The sequence below is a fragment of the Cololabis saira genome, chromosome 11, assembly GCF_033807715.1.
Source record: "Cololabis saira isolate AMF1-May2022 chromosome 11, fColSai1.1, whole genome shotgun sequence".
NCBI classification, from domain to species: Eukaryota; Metazoa; Chordata; class Actinopteri; order Beloniformes; family Belonidae; genus Cololabis; species Cololabis saira.
The window spans coordinates 36,563,612-36,588,928 of record NC_084597.1 but is presented as its reverse complement, the minus strand read 5'-3'; the positions used below and the strand labels follow the sequence as shown (position 1 = coordinate 36,588,928).

The window sequence follows — 25,317 nt, the reverse complement described above, 5'->3', positions numbered from 1 at the left end:
ACAGAACTTGCGATGGAAAGCCTTGGACATCTTTTTGTTATTGAATTAGGCTTCCTTAAAAGGAAAAGCAGATCTTTGATGAAAGAAAAACAAGCATCTATGCATTTAAAAATAAAGTATTTTTTCAATCTATTCAGAAAAAATGATGAGCAAATGTTCAAGAGCACGAGGAGAATGGTTTAAGGGGACATTTGAGTGTATCTGTATTATGAATTACTGTAATGAATTACTTCCAAAATCCACTGCTATTTCTAAGAGCACTTTAGAGTAAAAATGAATTAAATAGTATCCACCAAGAAAGGGTCTTATGGACGTGGAGTTATAGGCAAACAACAACAAAATGGAACAAACTAACTGCCGAGCAAATTCAAAACAAGACGGAACAGGAAAAGCATTTAGTTTTGTATTCGGACAATTTTCAACAATACGGAGCTATAAATAATACGATTGTTTGGGAAGACTTGCATATTATATGAAATACGAAAATGTTTTATAATTCTTCTAGTGACAGAAAAGTTCTAGTTCAAGGATAAATTCAAAATCAGTTAGGTTCTCTCATGCAGATTTTGATATGTTTGAGTAATTTTCTCTGGCTAAACAAGTCATGCTCTCCTCACATGACGAACAACACAGCTGGTCATAGCGGCGATGCTGCAGAAGGACTGAGCTTTGGGAATGTAATGATAGATGTTAGGATAGGTTAGGATTTGCCATTAAGCACATGTTTTCCACAGCTTAGACCCCTTTCATCGGTCATTAGGCAATATAGCTCCGAGTACACACCGATGTAATAATCCGCTCGCCCGAGAGGAAGAGTCAGAGTTGCTGCGAGTAGGGATCCAATCACAAAACAGCTTTGTTAACTTGTCCATCAGTGGGGCTCCAAATCCAAAAATACCTTCAATCATAAAAAGCAGATTCAACACTGCCTCAAGAAAGGCCCCACACTTACACCTGACAGGAGGCAGTGTGATGTACATGGGCATTTGTGAAGGTACAAGCAGCATTTATTCATTCAAAGAGCCTTTGCTGCTTAGCCTCAGGCCGCGTTTGTAAATAAGAACCTGTTCTTACGGTAATTGCTTGCCTGATGAAATAAAGGATTAATATATAGTAAGAATAATACTTTAAAACCCTATGACACCAGTTAGAGAAAGAAATTTGAAATATTAACCATGCTGGAAACCTTTTTTCTTTAGCGGTTCAAATTGTTTAACTTAAACCACAAAAACAACAAACTAGTGATATCTAAATCTCCTGTTAGGTAAATATCACTTTGATATTTTGATTTTTTTTTTTTTTTAAATATTTTTATCCCGGTTTTTTCCCCATTTTATCCCCCAGTGCTCCTACCTACCAGTCCTGTGCATTGCCATCCTCTACCAACCCCGGGAGGGCCCCGCACTGAGCTCAGGTCTCCTCCTTAACCTGAGGGTGTGGGCACTGAAGTCATGGGGGAACTAACACGCAATTCAGCGCCCACAGCGTCCCCGGCGGGAATCGAACCCAGGACCTTCTTGCTGTGAGACGGCTGCACTACCTGCTGCGCCACCGTGCCCCTTTTATATATATATAAATATATATATAGATATTTGAAACTAAAGAAGAGACAATGCCGTTTTTGAAGTTTAGACACTTTCATCAGGTGCTTGGAATCATGATGTAAAGTTGAAAACAACAATCCCCTGATATTATGAATGTGACAAAAAAAAGTCTTGTTCTTAACTAGCATTTATGAAAGTGTCCCTAAGATGCATATTCATTTCATTATTTTTTTGCCACATGAAATCAAACAGCAACAGGTTTGTTTAGGTTACCTGAGGACAGGCGGCGCTGATGGAGGGGACACACACCGCTGAAACATGAACAGGCCTCAGCTGAGTGACCTCGCTGCATGGGAGGAGCCAGTGAGCACTGGGGCTTCAGGAACCCTGGAATCATAGAGGTGAAGAGAAATTAATGACAGACGGAAGAGAACAAAACAGACAAAATTACACTAAAATGAATAATGCTTTTATGCTGCAGATGAGGAACAGGGCAATCTCAACCGTTCTTATGCTCAAAGGGTGAAGTGTTTAAAACATTCCCATAAGCACAGTGCTGCCATCAAAGCAAGCCAGCCTTCCAAACTGCCAGCTGAAGCTAACCCTATATACACTATATATGCTCAGCTCAGCTCAGACCTATCTACGATTGAGCCCCTAGACAGGGGTCAGGGCCTGCAGGTAATGGTACATAATGTGGTCTGGTAGAAGGCAAAAGGCAGCTGTCCACGGGTGCAGTGTCAGCACCTCTTTGAGGGCAAAATGCCAGGTTAGGTCTGAGTGCCTTGAGGGGCCGGAGGAGTCCGTCCCTCGTCTGTATTGGGGGGATCACAGGGGTCATTTATATAGGGAAATCATTATCTGACACAATGAGGCAACTGTGAAGGCTGTTCTCCCTCCAGCAATGCACTCGCCAGTCATTGACACCATTCAGCAAAAGAAAAAAGAGCAACAAATAAATCCAGAGTCAAAAAGTAAGATTTAAAAAAATATATATATATATATTTCAAATACCCCAATAAGAAAGGAAAAAGAACAATAAATACTCAACAAATTAGCGAAAACATGCCAACGTCAGGGCTACTCCTAAGAGTGAAAACATGTTTAAATTATGGATGGATCTTGACATTTCAGTAATATTTCGCTTCATGATTGACAATGTGACTTTCCAGGCAAAGACAAAAACGAAAAAAAACTGATTGCGCAGACCTAGTTGGCACTGACAGATCTCTTCAAAATCCAAACTTTCTTCACTCCTTCTGGAGACCATTGGATTTCCAGCAAACATGAAGAGCAGTAGGAAGAGGAGCAGCCTACCCACCCTACCCCACCCCACCCAGTCACTGTGCTGTAAGCCCAATAAAGCTCATTTATTTCCAGCATGAAAAACATGTCACTCCAGATGAGCTCAGCCAATGACATTTAAAACAGGCAAGGGGCTATTGAATTAGTTCCCCATGATAAGATGTCTGGGATGCCGATATTTTTCTGCTTTTATGGGTGCACGAGTGCCCGTCCGAGTTGTGCGCAGTTATGCACACGGCACATAGTTATGTGCGATGAAGCCAGCTCTTATGTTCAATGTTTACTTCATAGTGTTGATGAGTATTGTGCAATGGGAAGAGTTATTGACTCATGCTAATTTATCTTAATGTTATTTGAAAATATTTAAAAATAAAAATGACACATCAAAGAACAACTCCATGAGTACAATTATGATTTTTTTATTATGATATGTTGTAAACCCTTCAACATAATAATGGGATTAGTTTGCCCTAAAATACATTAAACGTATGTTCTAACTCAAGTACCATTAATGAGTTTGGGTATTTCTGTCAACCTCCCTGTTAACATATACAAACTCAAACATATGTTGATCAATTCCGTGTAACAGAAAATATTCATACAATCCATATCCAGAATATTAGGAGATATTGAGAAAAAAAATAAAATAAAGAAATGCTGCAACAAGAAAGAGAAAATTACCAATATTGATTGGTCTTTCAAATTATACAATAAAGTCTAATTAGAAAGTAGTGCATTCTTGTGCTTTGGAGACCAAATTACGTAACAGAAAATCAATCAAAGGTTTTAGTTTAATCAGTTGTACACCGGGGGTCTTAACTACATTTAACCACCTCTTCCCCATCTTTCCCAAATTAATCAATTCACCAAAAATCACATTCCTAGATGTCCGAAGGGGTTGGAGGGCAACCAATGACACATTGTATGAGTTCTGAGTAATGTCACTGAACATTAAGGCATTCACATATGAGCCCAGTCTCCCAGTCAAGTTGCACATTTCCAAAATCAGGAGTAAATTAAGGAGACAGTAGCTCCCCCAACAAAAAGCCCAACACTGCAAGCCATCCACTGGAATAATGTTCCCATTGGACAGAGTAATGCTAAAGTACAGGGCTGTAATTTCACCCAAAGCCTGAAAGGAGTGTAAGACAATGGGACAAATTATTTTTTTGAAGCTGATCTCAAAAAGAATAAAGTAAGGCAAACTTAATCCTTTGCTATTTTCATTTTAAAGACAAAGATCTGTTCTAATTTGCTAATGACTTACTTGAGTTTTTAAAAAAAATTAAAGAATCATAATTGCAAAGATCATTAAAAATTCACCCACTTGACAGCTGAGAAAACTTTTTGAAAAACCATGGACGTGAAAGGCACATATCCGGTCTATCCCTCTGGCATTACATACACTCACTTTCAGTGAAGCATTTTACTTTTTAGGCCTTGAAGTAAATGATGAAAGCAAGCAGGCATGTATGTACAGGTTCAGGATCTGCTGTCACAAATGGTAAAGTTGGTACTTGTCTTTTCCTCAAATCTTCTGTAGCACACTGCATCATTATGTCTTGGCTCACAGACTCGAGTAGGACCTTGATTGCAGGAATGTTTGATCTTACTTTTCACTTCAAGGCAGAAGAGAGGATCTCATTGGCTTTAATTACTGATGATCCAATCTTCTGTGTCTGTGTGTGAGTCTCTCTGTGTGTGCATGTTGGAGGTGGGTCTGGGGGGGATTCAAACCTCCTTCCCACAAACAGACAAACTCCATTATCCTTAGCTGCAATCAAGGGGGATCAGAGAATTGTAAACATGTTAGGGATTTCCTCATTAAAGATGGGCTGTTAATGAAATCACTTATAGTATTTACAACCTGGTGCTAATGAAGGAAAGCTTTTGAGACGTTCTGTTAATGAAAGACACTCTTTTACTGATGGAAGACTTAATGACAAGGTTCTAATGAAACACAGGACAATAAATTTGCCATCGTTATAAAACGCACTTAACAGATAAAAACAAAGCTTAATCATTTTCATTTACGTTATTTCTCAATTATCAGATACAGGACTGATGGTGCTTTCAGACTTCACAAGATCCCACAAAATTGTCTTTTAAATCAAACACATTCAAGCATTTATGAGGCTGAGTTCTTCTGACCATTGTTTGGCGTCAATGTTGCCATAGTAACCAAACCCAAGGTCAAAGTACATTAGGTCCTAATGTATTTCCCACGTGTAATTAAAGAAACTCTTTCCTTATGGGACTCATGGGGATAAGGTCTTCATACATTGTGCAGACACTGACACGCAATGGACATCAATTGCTACGGTTACCATCATGAATGGCATTCACCTTCAGCCATGTACTAAAGTAGGCTTTAAAGGGCCACGTGAGGGAAAGGAAACCATCACAAAAGATATGCCTCCCCCCGTGACTCAGTCGTGTTTTTCAAGTCTTTCTCTACGGATCCCTGAGATACCGTTTCTATCACTCTATTAAAACCAGTTAAAAAATGTTTTTTTCCCTTCTATACAAGTGTACAATACAGGTAATTGTAAAGCTTAACCTTGTCATCAATGGACTTATAAAAGGAAGATGGACAGTGACCACCACAAAGCGTGTTTTTTGTTACACGCTACCTTTGTTTTTGCCATTTGCAATAATTTATCATACACTACCAATCAGAAATTTGGACATACTTTCCCATTCATTTTATGTTATGTGACACTTGCATATCTTTATAAGAGTTCCACAATTTCCACTTAAACAAAGTCTAAGTCTCTCTTAATTTTTGCTGTTTAACTTTTGTCTGTCAGGAGCTAAAATGCACTTCGGGAACCATTGCTTACTAATCAAACACCCGATACATGCATCACCTTTTGATCCTTCCTGATTATCATCTTGGAAATCATTCAGCATGTTCCTGCTCCGTCAGCAAACTATCGTCCTTGCCCCCTTGATGGCATTCATTTTGAAAAGAAAAGAGAAGCCGTATCTTAACATGCCTCTAAGCTCTTACTTACCTTGACCAAAGCCAAGCCTGGGTAGATTTATTGCAGCAACAAAGCAAACATCATAAGGATCACTGGAGGCAATAGCTCATCAGATAAATAGCTTTGACTATACTTTGCACACATTACACCTGTACTGAGAAGAGACCCTTAAGTTTCAGAAACATCAACACTAAACTGAGACTTAAAGGGTCTCAGAGTAAGCTGATGACAAAGCACAGGTCAATGGGATATGTATTGGACTGCTGATTTTGACCACAAGTTCACTCACAGGTGAAAGGCTTTTGACTAGAAGGGACTTCATGGTCTCTGAAGAATATTCAGTTTGCAATAGGGCTGTTCGATTTTGTCCAAAAATAAAATCTCGATTTTTTTCTCTCAAAATCCGATTTTCGATTACGATTACGATTATTTTGTGAATTGACAAAAGGCAAAGAAATGATTTCAAATATGCTGTTTTTTTATTGAACATTTGCCCCATTGGGCTTTAAGTGCAAACTTTGCTCTTATTAAACCAAAAATGAATGAATAAAGTGCAAAACTCTGTAAAATAAGTTGAAAAAAAGTTTAAAAAAAAATAAAATATAAAGTTTTATCTCTGAAAAAAAATCAGCAAATCAGCACTTGCAAACATACAGTAAGTTATATTTCCAATTAAATAAAACAAGACATTTTCTAATTAAAGTAAACTGGGTCTTTGCATGCTAAATAATAATGCAACCCATGAAGGAGGTAGAGGTGTGTAATGTCAGTCATTACATTTGCTATTCACATTTGCAAGTTTTTTGCAAGGAACACGAGCCGGTCTACCGCATCTGGCTTGAGGGATGCCCGGTGGCATGTTCCAACGCCCCCTCCTACACTAAAGAGCCTCTCCCATGGGGCATTTGTCGCAGGTATTGAGAGGTATTTCCATCAATCATTAATATGGTATCAATCATTAATATGTGTGCAGACAAGGTTAAAAAAAAAAAAAAAAAAAATTAAATTAATTATTTTTTTTTTTTTTTAAATCGATTTTACGATTTTCACGTTTTAACATCGTTGTAATTACATAATCGCGATTACGATTTAAAATCGATTAATCGAACAGCCCTAGTTTGCAATGGTATGTTCCTATTATCAAGGCTTTTAAACAAATGAAATTGCATGACATTTACATTTATCCAGGGCTACGGATGACTTTTAAACAATGATTTGTTCTGCCTTGGATTGTTAGGCAACATCAGCAATCTGTGGGCTTCTTTTAGTCCTAACAGATGGTTAGGAAGGATCTGCTGAAGCAGACACCCAATGAAGACCTTGGCAGGAAGACAGCATTTTCAATTTCAGTCACAACAACCACAATCACTGGTAGCAAAACGTTCATGGACTAAATGACAATGAAGCCAACGCTATGAGCTGTCCACACCGAGGGGAAAAAAAGTGACTAAAATCTCCAACTTACATTTGTTCACTGGGTTATGAATCCCACAACCAGCTGCTGTTGCGGTCTGGACTGGTATTAAAAAGTTCACTGACTGCTTTATACAATGACTTACTAAGCGACTGGTTCATCATATTTTTTTTTAGATATGAACCAAGTCTCCTTTGAAGTGATCAAAAACACACTTTTTATGTGATGTCTGTAATCCTTCAAGAAAAAAGTGTGTGCCTTTATACTTAGTCTTAGACTGAATTTGTAGTTTTGCACAGGACAATGAATGTCACAGTTGTATTGCTGGCCTACAGGACTGCAAAGCTATTAAGAAAAGATAGAAGTGACAAAGATCTTACAGATAAAAACATTATAAAAGCTTTGAAAGCATACCGTCACAACCACTGGTGGCAAAAAAAAAAAATCTTAATCAATTTAAGATTTGATTTTAAGTCTGTATGATTTAAAAGATTGACCGTAATAAAATGCTAATTCACTTGAAAAAAAGAAAATTCATGAGTTTTATATTGTTTGTCTTTTTTGCTTTTAGTTTTAACTGGCATCAAATATATTAATGGGGCATACTACTAATGAAGTCTTCTAGAGCAACTAAATCTTGTTATATGAGATTTTCCGTTTAACACAAAAACATGAGGAAAAAAAATGTTGTAAGTTGTGGTCATATCTTGAGAAAAAAGTTGAAAGTATATTTGTGCAAAAGGAGTCATGTGACAAAGCTTTGCCCACCAATGTTTTCGATTCGGTTGAAGTTTTGTGTATTTGTACCCAACCACACCACCTGCACAACTGGTTGGATTGGGACGTATATTTTATTTTTTTCACACACTTAATGTCGAAACCAGTCTTGCTTTTCTCAAGACATACATAACACCGCTCAGTGTACGCACAGACAGCAGTCTCAAAGTACAAGTAGAGTCAGAAAAAGCTCTCTGGGACCAGTTAAAGCTGAAAGGCAGAATTATGTGTTTTGGCAGTGCCGGGATAACTCCAAGTATCTCAGGTTAAAATTTTAATTTGATGAATTGCCTTGTCTCTGAACAGCATAAAACATGTAATGGCCACAATGTTGAACAGTTATGATGATACTTTGTTATGATTGAGCCAAAAGGCTGGCAGCCAAAGGTAGACACAGAAGAGGAAAACTAAAAGGAGGTTGTAAATGAAGAAAAGAAAGGAAAGGGACTGCTTCAAAGACCACTTGTACACATCAGAACCTTTCTCCAGGGTAAACAGGGGAACAAGGGCGTCTCTGCAGCCCAGGAGTCCCAGCAACTTCTTGGGCAAATGAGTCTAATCAAATTTGTGTGACTGGACTCTGAAAAAACTATGATGGTATAAAAGCCTCCTTTCACCAGGAACGGACACAAAGAAGCCGTTAAATATCTACTATCCCTCTTCTGATCTTTGGGTGGATTTTTATGCAATATCTTTTGGTATTCATCCTAGTCTGAACTGCTTTAATGTAAAGTCACAACCATTATTTTTAGCTTTAAATAGTTGAAATTGAATGCTGGCCTTACTTCATGGTCAAAATTCTTGATCGTAACTGATGTTTTGGAGTGATGAAAGAAAATTACATCAAGTAACAAATGCTACAACAGAGCTTGGCCTTGCAGTATAGAGACAAATATCATGCTGTGGGAGATCTGATGCATCACCAGCAGAGCAGAGATTAGGAATGGGCGATATTTTACCGTTCACGATAAACCGTCTAAAAAAATCCTCACGATAAGAATTTGTCATGTCGCGGTAAAAACGATAAATTCCCATTGATGATGTTTTTGTGTAAAGCTGATTTTTGGAAGGAAGGAAGGAAGGAAGGAAGGAAGGAAGGAAGGAAGGAAGGAAGGAAGGAAGGAAGGAAGGAAGGAAGGAAGGAAGGAAGGAAGGAAGGAAGGAAAGAAGGAAGGAAGGGAGAAAAGAGGAAGGGAAGAAGGAAGGAAGGGGAAAAAAGAAGGAAGGAAGGAAGGAAGGAAGGAAGGAAGGAAGGAAGGAAGGAAGGAAGGAAGGAAGGAAGGAAGGAAGAAAACAAGGAAAGAAGGAAGGAAGGGAGAAAAGAGGAAGGGAAGAAGGAAGGAAGGGGAAAAAAGAAGGAAGGAAGGAAGGAAGGAAGGAAGGAAGGAAGGAAGGAAGGAAGGAAGGAAGGAAGGAAGGAAGGAAGGAAGGAAGGGAGAAAACAAGGAAAGGAGGAAGGAAGGGAGAAAAGAGGAAGGGAAGAAGGAAGGAAAGAGCAGGAGGAAAGGAGGAAGGAAAGAAAGAAAGAAAGAAAGAAAGAAAGAAAGAAAGAAAGAAAGAAAGAAAGAAAGAAAGAAAGAAAGAAAGAAAGAAAGAAAGAAAGAAAGAAAGAAAGAAAGAAAGAAAGAAAGAAAGAAAGAAAGAAAGAAAGAAAGAAAGAAAGATAAATTCCCGTTGATGACAAACATGGCGGATCTGATAGCGAGATAGATTCATAGTTAAAAAGGTGGAGTTGAATTGGTATTTTTTTATCGTCATTTTTATCGTTATCGGGATAAATGCCAGAAATAATCGTGATACATTTTTTAGTCCATACCGCCCATCCCTAGCAGAGATGCTACAGAGCAGAAAGCGAGGTGTGGAACTGCACAGCGAACAGTGTCCTACTCACTGCCCACCTGAATCTCAGACCCCGCTTCCTGTTAGCCTGCTAACTTGATTCACACACCCAGGTTTACGTCTCAAAAAAAGTCTCCCATTAACCTTCTCCTCCCACCAAAAAATACATATCTCATACCCACATGGAGGACGTAAACATGAAAAGTACAAAACACACAAGAACAAAACAAAAGGAAGGATCTGTGCTGGCACCAATGTCCTCGATTTTACTGTGATGAACAATACGTCCAATAAGTCTAACCCAGATTCACCATTCAAGGCTAAGGCATTGTGAAGCCAAAACCTGCATTGTTTACTGCTAAACAATTGATTTGCTGTTCCATAAAAACTCCACATCATTCTATTTGCAATTTTTTTTACTTTCACCCTCTTGCAGAAGAAGCTTTTTACTCCTGAAATGAGGCTGTAGTGTAATTTTAGGTTTGATAATCTAAAATGCAGTTTCAATAGTGACATTGCAAAGTGTGCACGCACAATGGTTAGTTACATCTGATGGTGTCCGACCTCAGGTAAAGCCAATTTTTTCAAACACTTCACGCTATTACCAATTCTATGTATGATACAAGCTGCAGAAGAGTCTCCTTTTATCTCAGGTAAATTTCTCTCAGCAGCTATCTGGGTGTCTGTGCTTGTGCCTCAGTAGCCTTTTCTGCGGGGTGGACTTTTCTTCTTTTTAGTGAATCACTATCCAGATTCAGTGCTTATGTGCAGCCATCTCCCTCAAGGCCCTTTATGTCACTGTTATTCAGCATTCTTTCTTCATGAACTGGTTTAAGCATGAAAGGAAAAGTCGACAATATTTTTGTATGCCAATATAAATTGTCTCAACAATTTTGCTAGCTCCTTGTGAAAAACATTTACTTAATTATAAGCTATTCCAAAGATGAAATGTAGCAGCTTATTTCTACTGTATTTGTTTATGCAAAAAGCTCACCATAGACATAATAAGGAACAGTATGTTTGATGTTGAAATGTTATTTATAAAAAATGGGGCAGAATGCAAAGCCTGACAGAACAACATCTGGAGCTGCATCTGCACTGCAAGGGTGTGTACCACAAACCACAACTGAAAAAAACCCAAACAACAACAACAAAAAGACAACAGTAAAATTCATTATGGAGCTGAATGAGACAGGACAGTTACCACATGGTTCTTAAAATGAGGATTAAGTGCACTCTTTGGCTAAAATGCCTTTTTGAGTCAGAGACATTAAATATGAATGGGAGATTTTAAAACTAATAATGTTGATTCCAGCATGCTTACTGTAAAGCTCCATTAGAGAGCAGTGGAATCCAGAAGGGAGAAAAAATGTTTTAATCCTATGCAGATTTCCAACAGTAAATTGGTTGTGAAATGCAAAGCTTTGATTCACAAAACTCCAAGTTGAATTTAGAATTGCTTAAAGAAAAGAGGTCTGAGCAGATCTTTGGGCCAACGTAAAAAAATGGTGACGACAGGGCCGTCAACCTGAGAAAACCTTTTAGTTTCTATTCTTCTGACAGGACTGTTGTACCTCCAGATAGAACTAGCAAATAAACTCCAGCATGCAATTTGTTAATGACATGAAATGTTGTTTTTTTTTTTTTATGTTTTTTTACCATGTCAAAAAAAATGATGACATGACCATTTTATATTTACCTAGAATTTAAGAGTCAGGGTTTTAAAGTACTAAAACAACTCGGTAAAAAGAAGATTCGTTTTTTGTTTTTTCTCAGCAAAAGTCTCAAAGAAACAGAGAAGATGCCTTCGTATTAACTTCTGTTAACAAAAAAGTTGGAAAGGACTCTGTTTACAAAAATTACATACCCAGACATTGGCCCCTTTGACTTGAAGTAATAGTGATCCCAGTTTTACATTAGTTTCCGTCCATATAAAAATAATAGTAGCCTACTTCTATTGAATACAACATGCACGCACACAAAAACAAAACAAAGACACATCTGATGCAGTCCTGGAAAAGCAAAGATCGAATATGTTGATTAGGTTCATTCTGTCTTCCAATACTATAATTAAGATTTTCGTTTCATCAGAAAATCTAGTTTTTAGAGATGTTTCATACCTGCGACAGTTTCAGCAGGTATTATTCAACATTATCATTCTTAAATTGACCCATACTGCAACAGGGCTTTATAACAGACAATTATACAATTTTATGAGTTTATATCTTTAAAACTTTACATGAGTGATACATGAGTGAACAAATACATCATTGCTCTATCATTTTATTTCTCTTTCTCTTTTAGTTCAGCTACAAAAGGTTAATAAAACACCTTGAGTGAAGTTGTGTTTAATTTATGTGGGGAAAAAAAAGATAATCAGTGCTCCAACAATGAAAGCTTTGACACCCAGGTAGCTTTTTTAGTCTATGTGCAGTAACATCATAGCCTGCAAATGATCTTAGAGGCTAAAATTAATCTACATGCGAGCCTAAAATGTGCAGTGGCATGCAGCATGTAAGAAAAGGAAATGTTTCATTGGCATGGTGAAACAGATGAGGCTTGTTACAAGTTACAGTATGATTCAACAGCTTCAGTGCTCTTCAGGAACGGATGCATGCCATCCATTCCAAGAGGCGACCAGAGCATTCCAGTGGTGGGTGTGCCAACCTGACTTCAACAGAAACCTCAATATGAGCAGCTTCTTAATCATCTAATAGGCCATCCATTCAGTCTTCACATCCAAGTTACTTATTTTGCAAATCACAAATAAGACACAAAAATAAGAGAGCCCTTTTTATACCCTCTTTATACCCAGCTCTTTACCTCTGTCACAATAAGTGGTAATTCTGAGAATTGCTGACTCCAGAAGCTGAAGAAAAATATAAATAAAAGTGCTTTCAATTTAATAATATTTATCACACAGCTTTAAGTCAGAAACAGCATAACTAAACCTATTCAAAGATTATGTTTAAAAGAGCCCTCGGAGCCCTGGATAACTCAGTGAGGTGAGCAGGTGCCATTTACAGAGGCTACTGCCCTCGTACAGGCAGCACAGGTTCCAGTTCCGGCCTGTTGCTCTTTGCTGCATGTCTTCCTCCTTCTCTCTACCTGTTTCCTGCCTGCCGACTTTCCAAATAAAGGCCAATAGTGCCATAAAAAAAGAGTCCTATGAAAACATGTTTTTGTCTATATATATATATATATATATATATGCATTTTGATAATCTAATCTATAATGCTTTTTTTAAATATGTTATACAGTTGCATGAAACACAGGGCCATGTCGGTTTGGCTTTGTCTTTCCCCTTAATAATTAAAACCTTCATTTAAAAACTGCATTTTGTATTTACTTGTGTTATCTTTGTCTAATATTTAAATTTGTTTGATGATCTGAAACATTTAAGTGCAACAAACATCAAAAAAATAAAAGAAATCAGGAAGGGGGCAAACATTTTTTCTGTATATATTTTTTTTAAATAATTAATATAAACATATATGTGAGGGGGGCCGGGGGTGGGGGGGTGGGAGGCATCAGCTGCTAGGGAAAAAACACACACACACACACACACAAGCCTTTGAAATCTACAAGAGAGAAAACAAACAAACAAACAGAAACGGGAACAGGCAGAGACACAAGCAGCAACCATTTCAGGTCTCTGAAACTGAATCAAGACTAGGCTACTGCGCTTATCTGTCCCCCAAAACTGTGGAGTGAGTATGTAGGTGAGTGAGCAGGTGTGTATGTCTGTGTAACTGTGTGTGCAAAGTGAAAACAAGGTTTTACCTGAACTGCAACTATAGTGGAGGAGGGAGGGCACAATCCCGCTACCCGAGAGACCAGAAGCCGACAAGGAAGAAACCCGAACCCAGGCCACCCACAGCCCCACGGAGGACCAGAAGAGGGCGGGAGGAAACCCCCCGCAGGAAGCGACAAACATGATGGTTTTTTAAGGGAAGCTTAAATCCAGAAATGCTCCAATCGTGCATGCCTTGGCAGATTCAAACCTCTGATTTTCTAATAGGTCTCACTGGCCAAATCCAATTTTCTGTTTAAGAACTACAATCAGTCGCACACAGTGACATAATTAACCTCTTAAACATAGTCAAAGCTGCTTGTTGTGTGCAATCCTAGGGTAATTTTTTATCTCGTAGCCTTTGCTGCCCTTATATTATTGACATGGTCACCTGGGCGATGCTCTTTTAAGCGCTGGATTAAGTTTGTTGTTCCAAATGTGTCATGGTCAGGGTTGTTCTATGGGTTACAGCTAGGGCTGAACGATTTTTGAAAATAATCTAATTGCGATTTTTTTCCTCAATATTGCAATTGTGATTTAATATCTGATTATTTTTTCAAGGTCCTGTTCTGTATTTTTCAACTACACAAGGAATAAATCAGTCTGTTTTATAATAAACAATGTCAGATTTATTTAAAGCACAGATTACAACAATAAAGAAAACAAATCTGTGGCTTTACCTCTTTAACACGTCTACACACGTCTGTACGCACAAGTGTTATGGGTTGTTCTCTCTGAACCCAATCGCACGACACCAAACCGGGTTAAACTTTAGCCAAAACGAGGCGTAGTTTAATAGAAAAACACAAAAAAAACTCCCACATGGAACAAAAAAACCTTCCTCACAGGGAAGTCAGAACTTCTTCACAAGTAACTCAAAAATCACAGGGAGAAAAAAACTACCAGCAAACTAACAAACAAACCTCACAGAGTTAACAAAACGAACTTGCAATCAGTGGTGTAAAGTAACGAAGTACAAGTACTTCGTTATTGTACTTAAGTAAGATTTTTGAGAATTTGTACTTTTATTGATACTTTCATTTTTCTGTACTTTTACTTTTACTTCATTACATTTTCAAGGAAAAAAATCGTACTTTTAATCCGCTATATTTAAAATTGGACACGTCGTTACTCGCTACAAATTAAAGAACAGCACAGCGGGGGCTGATTTATGGTTCCGCGTTTACACTGGCGCAGAGCTACGGCGTAGGGTACGCGGTGACGCACACCCTACGCCGTAGCCTACGGCGTAGGGTGTGCGTCGATTTAACGCGGAACAATAAGGCGGACGGGAAGGAAGGGGGGCGCCTTCCTCCCTGACTGAAAACGGGTCAGGGAGGTCGTCGGCCGTCGGGGGTACTGCAGCCAACAGCGAAGCCGGCACGGGAGAACGGGGAGAACGTGCATGCAGCGTCATGTGACGTCACATTTGCAGGACAGCGTGGGAAATTCGGGCCCGGAATTGCAGCACATTTTGCAGCACACAGCCTGTTCAAGGCAACGGAGAGATACACTAGAGGGCTCATTCTTTTGGGTTTGGAACGCTTCATCTGACATTATTACTAGAAAACTTAAAATGTATACGGATTTTTTTCATAAATCTTGCCACAATCCGGCCTCAAGCTCCTTTAAGCTCTCTTCCTGATGAGCTGACGAGCTGCAGGTGTGACTCACAGCGCGACTCACTGTCCGCCGGCGCCCGGCTCGCTCGTTGCCACGCAGACTCCGCGCTCATATATTTCCTCCGCAGGCCGAGCCCTATGGTAGATTTAGGTTACGCGGCACTGTTGACTTTTTTTCCCTGCCGGCTCTGCTCTTCCCGCTCCGCTCACTCGCACATTACGTGACCAGATCACGTGACTGGTGAAATCGCAGCCTTTGCGGTTAGTAAATCTCGTTTTATCACATTGCGATATTATCGCAAATGCAATTAATCGTTCAGCCCTAGTTACAGCCTGTACAAATGACTGCCTTTTGGTATTCTGTACACAGAAAAAACACACACTGTACACACATTAGAGAAAAACAAATTGAATTTTAGTGGTATGCACATTAACTGACTGTAAAGGAAAAAAACAGACTCATTGGTGCCCAATAGGCCAAACAACAGTCAGAACCACTGAATTTAATCACCAGTCAATCAATCGGTGCATCTCAACCAAAGAGTCTTTATAAAACTTTTATCTCTCTTTCTCTGAAGAAACTAGAAACATACAGGCGAGCAAACATTTGTTTGTACCCTTTCCCTGAAGGAAGAAGTACCTACAACGGTCATTGAAATAACAAAAAATTGATTGAAGTAATACGTAAGTAAACAATATTTTACTGAAGATCAACTAACAAAAATACATACATTAGAAAAGTCACACGAGAGTCGAAACCCTCAACCACTCCTTGTTTATCAACTATTAAGGATGTACTTTTGAATAGTGGTTCAACAGAAAAAAATTTAACCCAAACAAAGTTTTAACATATTAGTTAGTACCCCTAGAAAAGATTGAAAATAATTTGAACATAGCGACATGTTAAACTAAAATGTGTTATTTACATCACAGGTGGCTTTGATCTTGCAGTCAGTCAGTCTGTCTTTTTAAAGGATGGAAAGTCGCCACTGTGCTGTTTGGTATCATGGTGTGACCCACGCTGAACATGGACCAGAGAAGGTAAAGGAGAAAGTTGTCTAAGGAGACCAGAAAGAAAATGCTAGACAAGCAGGTTAAAGGCTATGCAACCATCTCCAAGCAGTTGGATGTTCCAGGGAGTACAGTTGCAAAATTTCATTCAGAGGTTTAGGGTCCACTGGAACGTAGCCAACCTCCCTGAATGTGGCCACAAAAGGAAAATTGTGCATCAGTGTCTGATCACCCCATCCGTCTCTGTTTGAGCCAAAGTGGGCGGCCAAGGAGGACTGTACTGTTCAAAGCAAATGAATAAAAAGGCAAGACTGGACTTTTACAAAATGCGTATTTGCAAGTCACAAAGCTTTTGGGAGAATGTCCATTGGACAGATGAGACAAACTGGAGCTTTTCAGCAAGTCACATCAGTTCACAGATGTAAAACTGAAATATTCAAAAGGAAAAAACACTGTATCTCATGCTAAACATGGACGAGGCTCAGTTATGTTTCATTTATTACCTTATTACCTTGAGTTTTTTCGGTGACCATTATGGGTTATTCTTACTTAAAATTGGATCAACTGATATTTTCTTTTTCAGATAATGATAAGCATTTTTAGTCAAATTTCAGGAAGTGAACTGGAACATACCCATAATCTAAAAAGCCACACCTGTCTTTCCTGATTCATCAGTTGACATTTCTGAAATGATTCAATGCAACTGTCTCGTGGTCATAAATGTCGCATCTATGAAAGATGATGATGCAAAACTTTACTCATAATCCTTATTCTGCTGTTACGCAAACAACTGAGGCAATGCCTTATTTAGTATAAAGACAAATCTATTGATGATAGAGTTAAACATGGTAAGACATCAGGAAGAAAATACAAAATCTTTAAGGTGGTGCCCAACATTTGTGTTAATATATATCTAGACAGTTGGGGAATAAAAGCAAGTGCAAAAGATTGAGTGGGAGGTTGAGAAACAAGGATGAAGAAAATGGTAACAATACTAATATGTAATTTCTATGAATGTATCTGTGAAATAATGGGCAGAAAGAGATAAAGAGGAGAGCCAGGCAGAGGGAAGCAAACAAACTAGGTCAAGTCACATGACTAGGATCCACTGCTGGCAGGATTAAATATCTTACAGCATGTGGTCATTTACACAACAAATGTGGATCTCATTCTATGAATTATTTCTCTTCCATGGGGTCCGGGGCTCAACAGAGTGAGCGTGACGGTACGCTATGCGCTGGGTAGAGGGAGGTTTTTCAGTGTGAACAAAAACGGAGCATTAAAGAATTGAGCTTGCTCTTCCCTCTGAGACGGGAAGCATAGCCAGAGCTGAGATAGCAGGAAAATGATCATGACAGGACGGGACATGGTTGCAGCATTAGACAGCTCCATTGTGACAGGCTAATGGGTGTAACATATACTGCCCCTTATCATGGCTAAACGCAGAGGCCAGAGAAATGTTAGGGGGAAAAAGGCGCCACATATTTTATCCCAAAGTGACAACGTTATACAGTGACAGTAGAAGTGTGCCACAATGTCACAAGCTCTACAGATAAAAGTAAACTGTTCTATATTAAGAAGGAATCTATTTAAAAAAAGATGTTATAGTCAATGATGGAAACTCACATTGAGGCCATTTGAGACTGATGCTGATCGATGTACTTGTGGCTTAAAGCTTGTCTGAGTGGAATATCAAAAGTTTGAGTGAGGCTCATTCACCTGCATGCTTGCTCTGTAGTTTTTGGGGTTAGTTAATCGCGGTAGTTTAGTTTAGATTGTGATTGGATCTCGAGATTTGGGACGGTTGCTGCTCGTGTTTCGGCCGGTGTGTATATATATGTATGTGTATGTGTATGTATGCGTATATATGTATATATATTAATGAGATAATTATATTAACAATGCACATATATATGCCTTAGGTTCTTACCAGCATGGTATTAACCATTAATATGTCTGCAGACAAGTAAAAAAACAAAAAAAAAAGTTTGACTGAGATGTGTATACACTATAATGCAGGTTGGCATGTTGTGGGAAGCAAAATGCCACTGATGCTCGACCAGCCCCTCCCCTGCATCATCCATCCTACTGCATCCAGAGAGAAAAAACTAGACCTGCCAATCAAGCACAAGACTGCAGGCTGAGCTGCTCATAAGCTCAATCAGTCAATCTCTCCAAGCCCAAAATAGTGAATACCAATGATTCATTCACATCTGTCGTCACCAGAGAGTGGCATAAGTACAGATTAATTGTATATGTATGGATATGAGCAGATTTCAAAGATAAAGCTGTTCAGTCCATAGAATACCGTATGTCCCAACACTCATAGTTTCAATAATCAAACTCTAACAGGAGATACTTCACAGAACCTGAGAAAAATAGAGTGATGTAATGCGACTGATGACCCAGAGCAACACATGGCTCTTTTCTCTTTTTCTTTCAAGCGATTTGACTTTCAGGATCACTGTCTCATGGAAAGATCCTGTATCACTCAGTTTTAGAGGGAACATACTGCAGACTGTTTCTACATCACATCTTCAAAAAAACGAAATAAATGTCTGACCGTATCTAACAAAAATATCCTTTGTGCAAAAACTACTGCTAACATGAATCAAATGATGACTTAAATGTGAATTTTCCAACACATTGCATAGAAATTACTTTTAGCCTGTTACAGTTCTTAAAAAAACTGAAAGCTTAGGAAAATATAACATTTTGTATACAGTATAACTTTGTGTAATTTTGTAAACATTTAGTCTAACATTTAAGGTTATATGAATGTATGCTCTCAAATCATGATCTACAAAAAAAAATTGTCAGGATGCATTTTGACACGCCATACAGCTTCTGGAAGAAAAAAATCATCAGACAGATGAGACAAAACTAGATCTTTTTGATGAGTCGCATTAGTTGTATGTTCACAGATGAAAAAAGGAAGCATTCAAAAAATGAAGAACATTGTATCCAATGTGAAGCATGCAGAACATTGGTTATTTTCTGGGACAGCTTTGCTGCATTTGGTACAGAGGTATTCTGGAGCCAAATGTGCTGCCCAGTGTCAGAAAGTTTGGTTTCAGTTGCAGGACATGGGTCCTTCAACAGGATTGCTATCCCTCCAAAATTACTAAAAGAACCCATGAATGGCTAAGAACAAAACACTGAACCTAACCTGAAAAATGTAACACAATGAGGAAGAGCAGACATATGCAACTATTACTGTACTATAGATCTGTTAAACAAGCTTACTTTTAAATCTATAAAATTTCATAAGTAGTTTGTCCTTTCTAATATGGCATACTTGTAGAAATAATGTGAAAAACCAGATGCTCAAAAAGGTCTGAACTTGTCAAAATGGAATTTCAAATGTCCATTTTCAGTAGTTTTTACTAGGGGTGTAACGGTATTTGTATTCGTCCCGTCCCGTCACGGTACGGGGGTCACGGTTCGGTTCACGCAGTCATACGGCGAATACGTCTGACTGAGTTAAAAAAAAAAAAAAAAATCAATCATCGTTTTTTTTTCCCCCTTATAAATATCAACAGTCACGTTCCATTACAGACCTAAATGTGTGCTAGTCTGTGCATATCAATAAATATATGTGCAATTCATATATCATCATAAATTGTAGGCTATAATAACGATAAAATGTTCTAATTCTTAATTTACAACTGTCCTGAACGCGTCAGGGCCGTGTGCCAACGCGGATTGGCTGTAAAGCCTGATTTATGGTTCTGCGTTAAATCGACGCAGAGCATACGCCGTAGGGTACGGCGCAGTCTACGGCGAGGTTATGCGGCGACGCGCAACCTTCGCCGTAGGCGCTGCGTTGGTGTAACGCGGTACCATAAATCAGCCTTAACAGTCACAGTGAAGGAGATTAGCGCTAAAGTTTAAAAGAGGACTAAATTTGTACAAAGTTTTGAATGTTACCCCGTTTTCCACGTTACCTGGATTATTTTGGGTTATGGAAGAGTCAACTACCGTTGGTGAGTGAGTGTAACCTTCTTAAATAATTTATTTATCAGTTTCTTGACCAGCTGCCTATTTTAATGAGCTTGTGTTGTTGTGAACGAGACCGCCGAGTCTATTCTCTGTTATAGAGCTCAGAAATTATGTTATAGACCGCTGTGTCTATATATATCTAAATAGATCGTGTAATTTAGACCAGTTATGTTTTTTTTGTATTTAAATTGTATCAAAGAATGAACTGAGTCAGTCCGTGACTACCTGAGTTTTCAGAGCCATGTGATTGACAGCTGTCAGGCCTGTGTGTGTGTGTGTGTGTGTGTGTGTGTGTGTGTGTGTGTGTGTGTGTGTGTGTGTGTGTGTGTGTGTGTGTGTGTGTGTGTGTTCTTCTGAACAAGTTTGTGACTTTACTCTGCTTTCTGCAGCATAGGCCTATAGGCTTAGCTCAATAAAAGTGAGAATGAATGTAGTTTGATGGGTAGGATGATGTTGTTAAACGTTAAAATGACTATCATAAGGGCCCATGGAGAATGCTCCTCCCCCAGACGGCTCTGCCCATATGCAGCAGTAGAGAAGCCCGGGTTCAAGTATTTATTAAAAGTGCTCGAGCTCGTTACAATGTCCCATCCCGCGCTCACATAAACCAGTCCGTGGTAAAATTAAAAACACTAATGCACAAGTTAAATGTTTTATTCTATTTATTTTACACTTTAATAAGAGATGCTTTTTAGTTTTGTAGCCAATTGAACAAACTTTAACTTTCAAATGCTATGATCAAAATAAAGGAAGAAAAAACTCGTCTTATACATTTGGGACTTTTTGTATTTTTTTTCCCGTTGTACCGAACCCGTACCGAACCCGTACCGAACCGTGACCCCTGTACCGAGGTACGTACCGAACCGTGACTTGTGTGTACCGTGACACCCCTAGTTTTTACAGATTCAGTTTCAACCATCCCAGCTGGCAATAAGGTAATACTTAAGTGCCAAATGTTAATCTCACCAATGCCAAAACTAAAGAAGAATAAAAAAACAGTTTTTTACGTGTTACATGATTTTCTTGTCTTTCTTTTTTTTTTTTACTATATAAGCAATCACGTTCCGATTGGGTTGCCCCACACTATGAAGGCAGTCGCTGCCTTGAAGGTTCATGCTAATTTTCTTACCACAATATGTATTGTAGCTTATGAGAGCTATTCATGATTTAAAAAACCCATAAAACTTAATTTTGGTGGACTGGATACAATGGCTTAAGCAATAAATAGGTTTATTTTGATATTGTAGAGGTCCAGATCAGAGGGTGAGGCACCTTTCGAGGGCTATTGAAATGCCAGGGATGACATCACAGCAATATATACCCAGAGATTTGATGAGCCAGTGAAGCCTTTGGTCTGCTCCCAATATGAAAAAAATAGGCCCTCTAGGGTAAAGAAAAAAAATCTTATCTCAGATAGCAATTATTGAACGAGATAGACAGATGGTCAGAGCAGCTGAGCAAAGGTACACCCTCTTAAAATGTAGAGGTCCAACACAACAAAGTTAATTTGGATCAAAGGAAGGCCGTGCAAATGACCCAGAGGAAAATCTCTCTCTCGAAACGCAGAGACGTTTGCGTACACAATAACCTAATAACATGGGGCATAGCATTTGCCAGTGTAGGTTAATATAGACTTTTTGTGTGTGACATGACCCTGGTGCTGACAGATTTTAAAGGAAGTATTGCGTTCCGTGCCGTCTCCACTCCCCCCCGCTGCCCTTGCAGCCTTGCCCAAGGCAGAAGCTCTAGGGCAGGGGTGCCCAATCCTGCTCCTCGAGAGCCCCTATCCAGCATGTTTTAGATATTTCCCTGCTTCAGCACACCGTGATAAAAGTAGCTGTTTCAACAACAGAACTGTCCAGACCTTTATGACAAGCTAATGATGAGGAAGCAGGGAAACATCTAAAACATGCTGGATAGGGGCTCTCGAGGACCAGGATTGGGCACCCCTGCTCTAGGGCTTCCACCTTGGGCATTGGGGCGGCTACCGGCCCGCCGGTGTTGGCTGTCGGGGGTGGCTCCGTCTCTCCAGGTGGGCTGGTCTTACGTCGAGTGGGGGGGTATGGCACAAGATGGCGTGGTTTTCTTGGCCCTGCAGTCGGCCTGTGCTGGGTGGCTGGTGCCCGGCGGGGTTGTAGTCCGTGGCCATGTTTCCCTTGGCTGCCTTCTTCCACGGTTGTGTGGGCTCTGCCCGGGGCTTCCCTCTGTTGCCTGCTGAGCGGGGGTGAGGTTTGCTGGCAAGGGACTTCCTTCTCTGTTTTGTCTATCTCTGTCTCTGACTCACTATTGGATTCATCTGCTTAAACCAGTGTTTCTCAATCCAGGTCCTCGTTAGGGCCCTGTCCTGCATGTTTTAGATGTTTCCCTGCACCAACACACCTGATTCTAATTAATGGTCCTCATTAGCTTGTCACCAAGGTCTGGACAAGTCTGTTGATGACACAGGTACTTGTATCACGGTGTGCTGAAGCAGGGTAGCATCTAAAACATGCAGGACAGGGGCCCACGAGGACCAGGATTGAGAAACACTGGCTTAAACTAAGTTCTCTTTTTTTGATAACATGTCAATACATAATAAGCTCAGCATACCTGGCCAATACCATAAATCCTCTTAGCAAGGAGGCTTACACTACTCTGGGTTTGCATAATCTAACAACACAGTCAACACACAGTCAACTGTATCATCATTTAGGTTTTTTTTTTTTTTTTATGTTTTTTATTTTTATGATGTTCGTGATTATGTTTTAATGTCTATGTGAGGGAAGGGGGGGGGGGGGGGGGGGTATATGTAAGCTGTGGCGTTTTAAAGTGAGGATGTGTGTGAAAATGACAAGATGTGTGTTTTTAACCATGAGTGTGTGAGTTTTTCTATGTTAAATGTTGATTTTATTATGTAAAGCAATTTACGTTACTCGTGTATGAAAAGTGCTATATAAATAAAGTTTGATTTGAATTGATTTGATCAACATCAGCATTCCTCGAAAGAAGTGCAACTTGTCAGGTCAGCCTAGCAGAAAGATGTAGGCCAACTGCAAAGCAGTATGGGGGAAAAACAGATCAGCTCTGTGTCCTCATAGGAACAGAGATGACTGATGGCATGTTTGCTGCCTAATGCAGATAACCAAGATAATGAAGACAACACAATCTGCATTAAACGAGCCAGGCCTGGTATTTTAGACTAAAATCGAACATATTTAGCATTTTTCATTGCCAAACGCATCTAGTGTTCTAATAATCCCTGGATCTCTCTCTTTCTCCATCTCCCTCTGTTATTCTTATTCACTTTCATTTCCTCGTCTCTTTAGAGATTTCTTTCTTCCTCTCCGTTGTCCATCACTGTCAGCTCAGCCTTCTTTTGTTCTCCCTCTGATCACTGTCCTGCTCCTGCCGGTGCATACTGTAGCTCTCAGGGGGCCTCTGCACCAGTGAGCCATCTGAAGGAGAAGTGTTGCATCTCTTTTGATCATCCGAGTCGCCACATTAACATGTACAACTCTGTGCTCCTGTGCTCTCTCCTCCACTCTCAGTAAGCTACCTTGCCTGTCAGAGGAGCCTCACCCAGGTAAGACAGAGGGCGTTGGAGCTCAGTTGAACCATAATTACTAATGAACCAGGACTTCCCTTCACCAGTAATAAGATAGAAACACTCCCAGGATCTGGCAGAGGATGCAAACAAAAGCCTCAAAATGCATATTTTATCTACTTTAAAGGTGCAACGTGAGCTCTGAGTAATACAAACTACCAATTGAAAAGGGTTACTTTGTTTAATATGAAATGCAAAGGTAGCATGTCTGTGTGTCATTCAATAAACAGTGTTTTTTTCATATAGGAAGACAATTAAAACCTGCTGAAGACAAAAGAAAGATGCTATTCTTCATGCTACGAGTTAAAGTAGACTGTGAGAAGAAAGTGCAGGAATTTCTTCTTTTTTCAGCTTTTATGGAGAGTTGTGTTTGGCTCAGGTATATTCTACGTCTGGATCCACAGCTGGGTGCCCTCTCGCTCCTGTGGCACTTAATTATCCTGCACAAGGGGTCACATGGGCCTAATTTGGCCTGCTGTAGAGTCTGCAAAGGTACAACATACATTACTCCAGGAGTATTTACGGTGAGGTAAGTGACTTTGAAGATGCAGAATATAGGATGGCGAAGAAATGAAAAGGAGGAAAAAAAACAACTGAAATGAAAGGAGGGGACCCTTAAATTCCAAGGAATTTTTCCAGATGTTGCACAAATATTCTGCTAAAGCAGTCCAGATGTGCTCACTCTGTTTATTCCCAACTTCTGCTCGCCGTTCCAAGGACTTCTCTTTCTTCTCTTTTTGTTTCTACAAAACCTTCTCCCCCTTCCTCCTTCAAGTTGCCCACATCATTGGTCCCTGATGGTACTTTTTAAGTGAAGACTTCAATAGTCCCCAGGGCACCTTAGCACCGACTAAGATACTGTAATAAACCCACTCTCACTCTCTACTGCCCACATTTATGTGTGTGTCAGAGAAAGCAAGATTAGCTACTTTGTTTTATTGCTTGCTCTTGGATCAATTAACAATTAACTTTGTTAGTAACAATGCCTGCACTAATGAAAAAAAAAAGTCCATGCACTGAGTGAAACAAGACCTTAATAAAGAAAATCCATCATGCTTCCTCTTCCCAAGTCCACACTGATCCAATTTGTTTTATGCATCCTTTCCACTCCTTATCCCTTATCCTCACCTCCAGACAAACACAGTCATGCCTGATGAGTCTGCTCCTCTCCCATAGAGGGTGACCCGGCCACAACCTCTGCCCTTCACTCTCCCAGACAGCACAGCGTTTTTCAGCTGCTTCACTATACACCACTCCACATACAGTATCAGTTTAAGAAATCTGTGTATCAGGGACACTGCATAAAATGACACAAAATGATTTTGGCTCAGGTGCAGGAGTGGGTTGGCCACTCGAGTTCATGCAGTGGCAGCATAAGTAAGGGACTTTCAAGAGATTACTATTTTTTGTGACTTAGTAAGTTATGTGTTTATGAGCAT

At 39.5% G+C, this 25,317-nt stretch overlaps 1 protein-coding gene across 2 annotated transcripts in view; it reads right to left on the bottom strand.

The window, feature by feature from the left end:
* The window catches only part of rxraa (retinoid X receptor, alpha a), a 134,510-nt gene that overhangs the window by 87,617 nt on the left and 21,576 nt on the right, over positions 1-25,317 (bottom strand). For both annotated transcript variants that reach the window (XM_061734418.1, XM_061734419.1), the window contains exon 2: positions 1,818-1,931. In XM_061734418.1, coding sequence (XP_061590402.1) covers positions 1,818-1,931 — 114 coding nt within the window. The remainder of the gene's footprint in view (positions 1-1,817; positions 1,932-25,317) is intronic.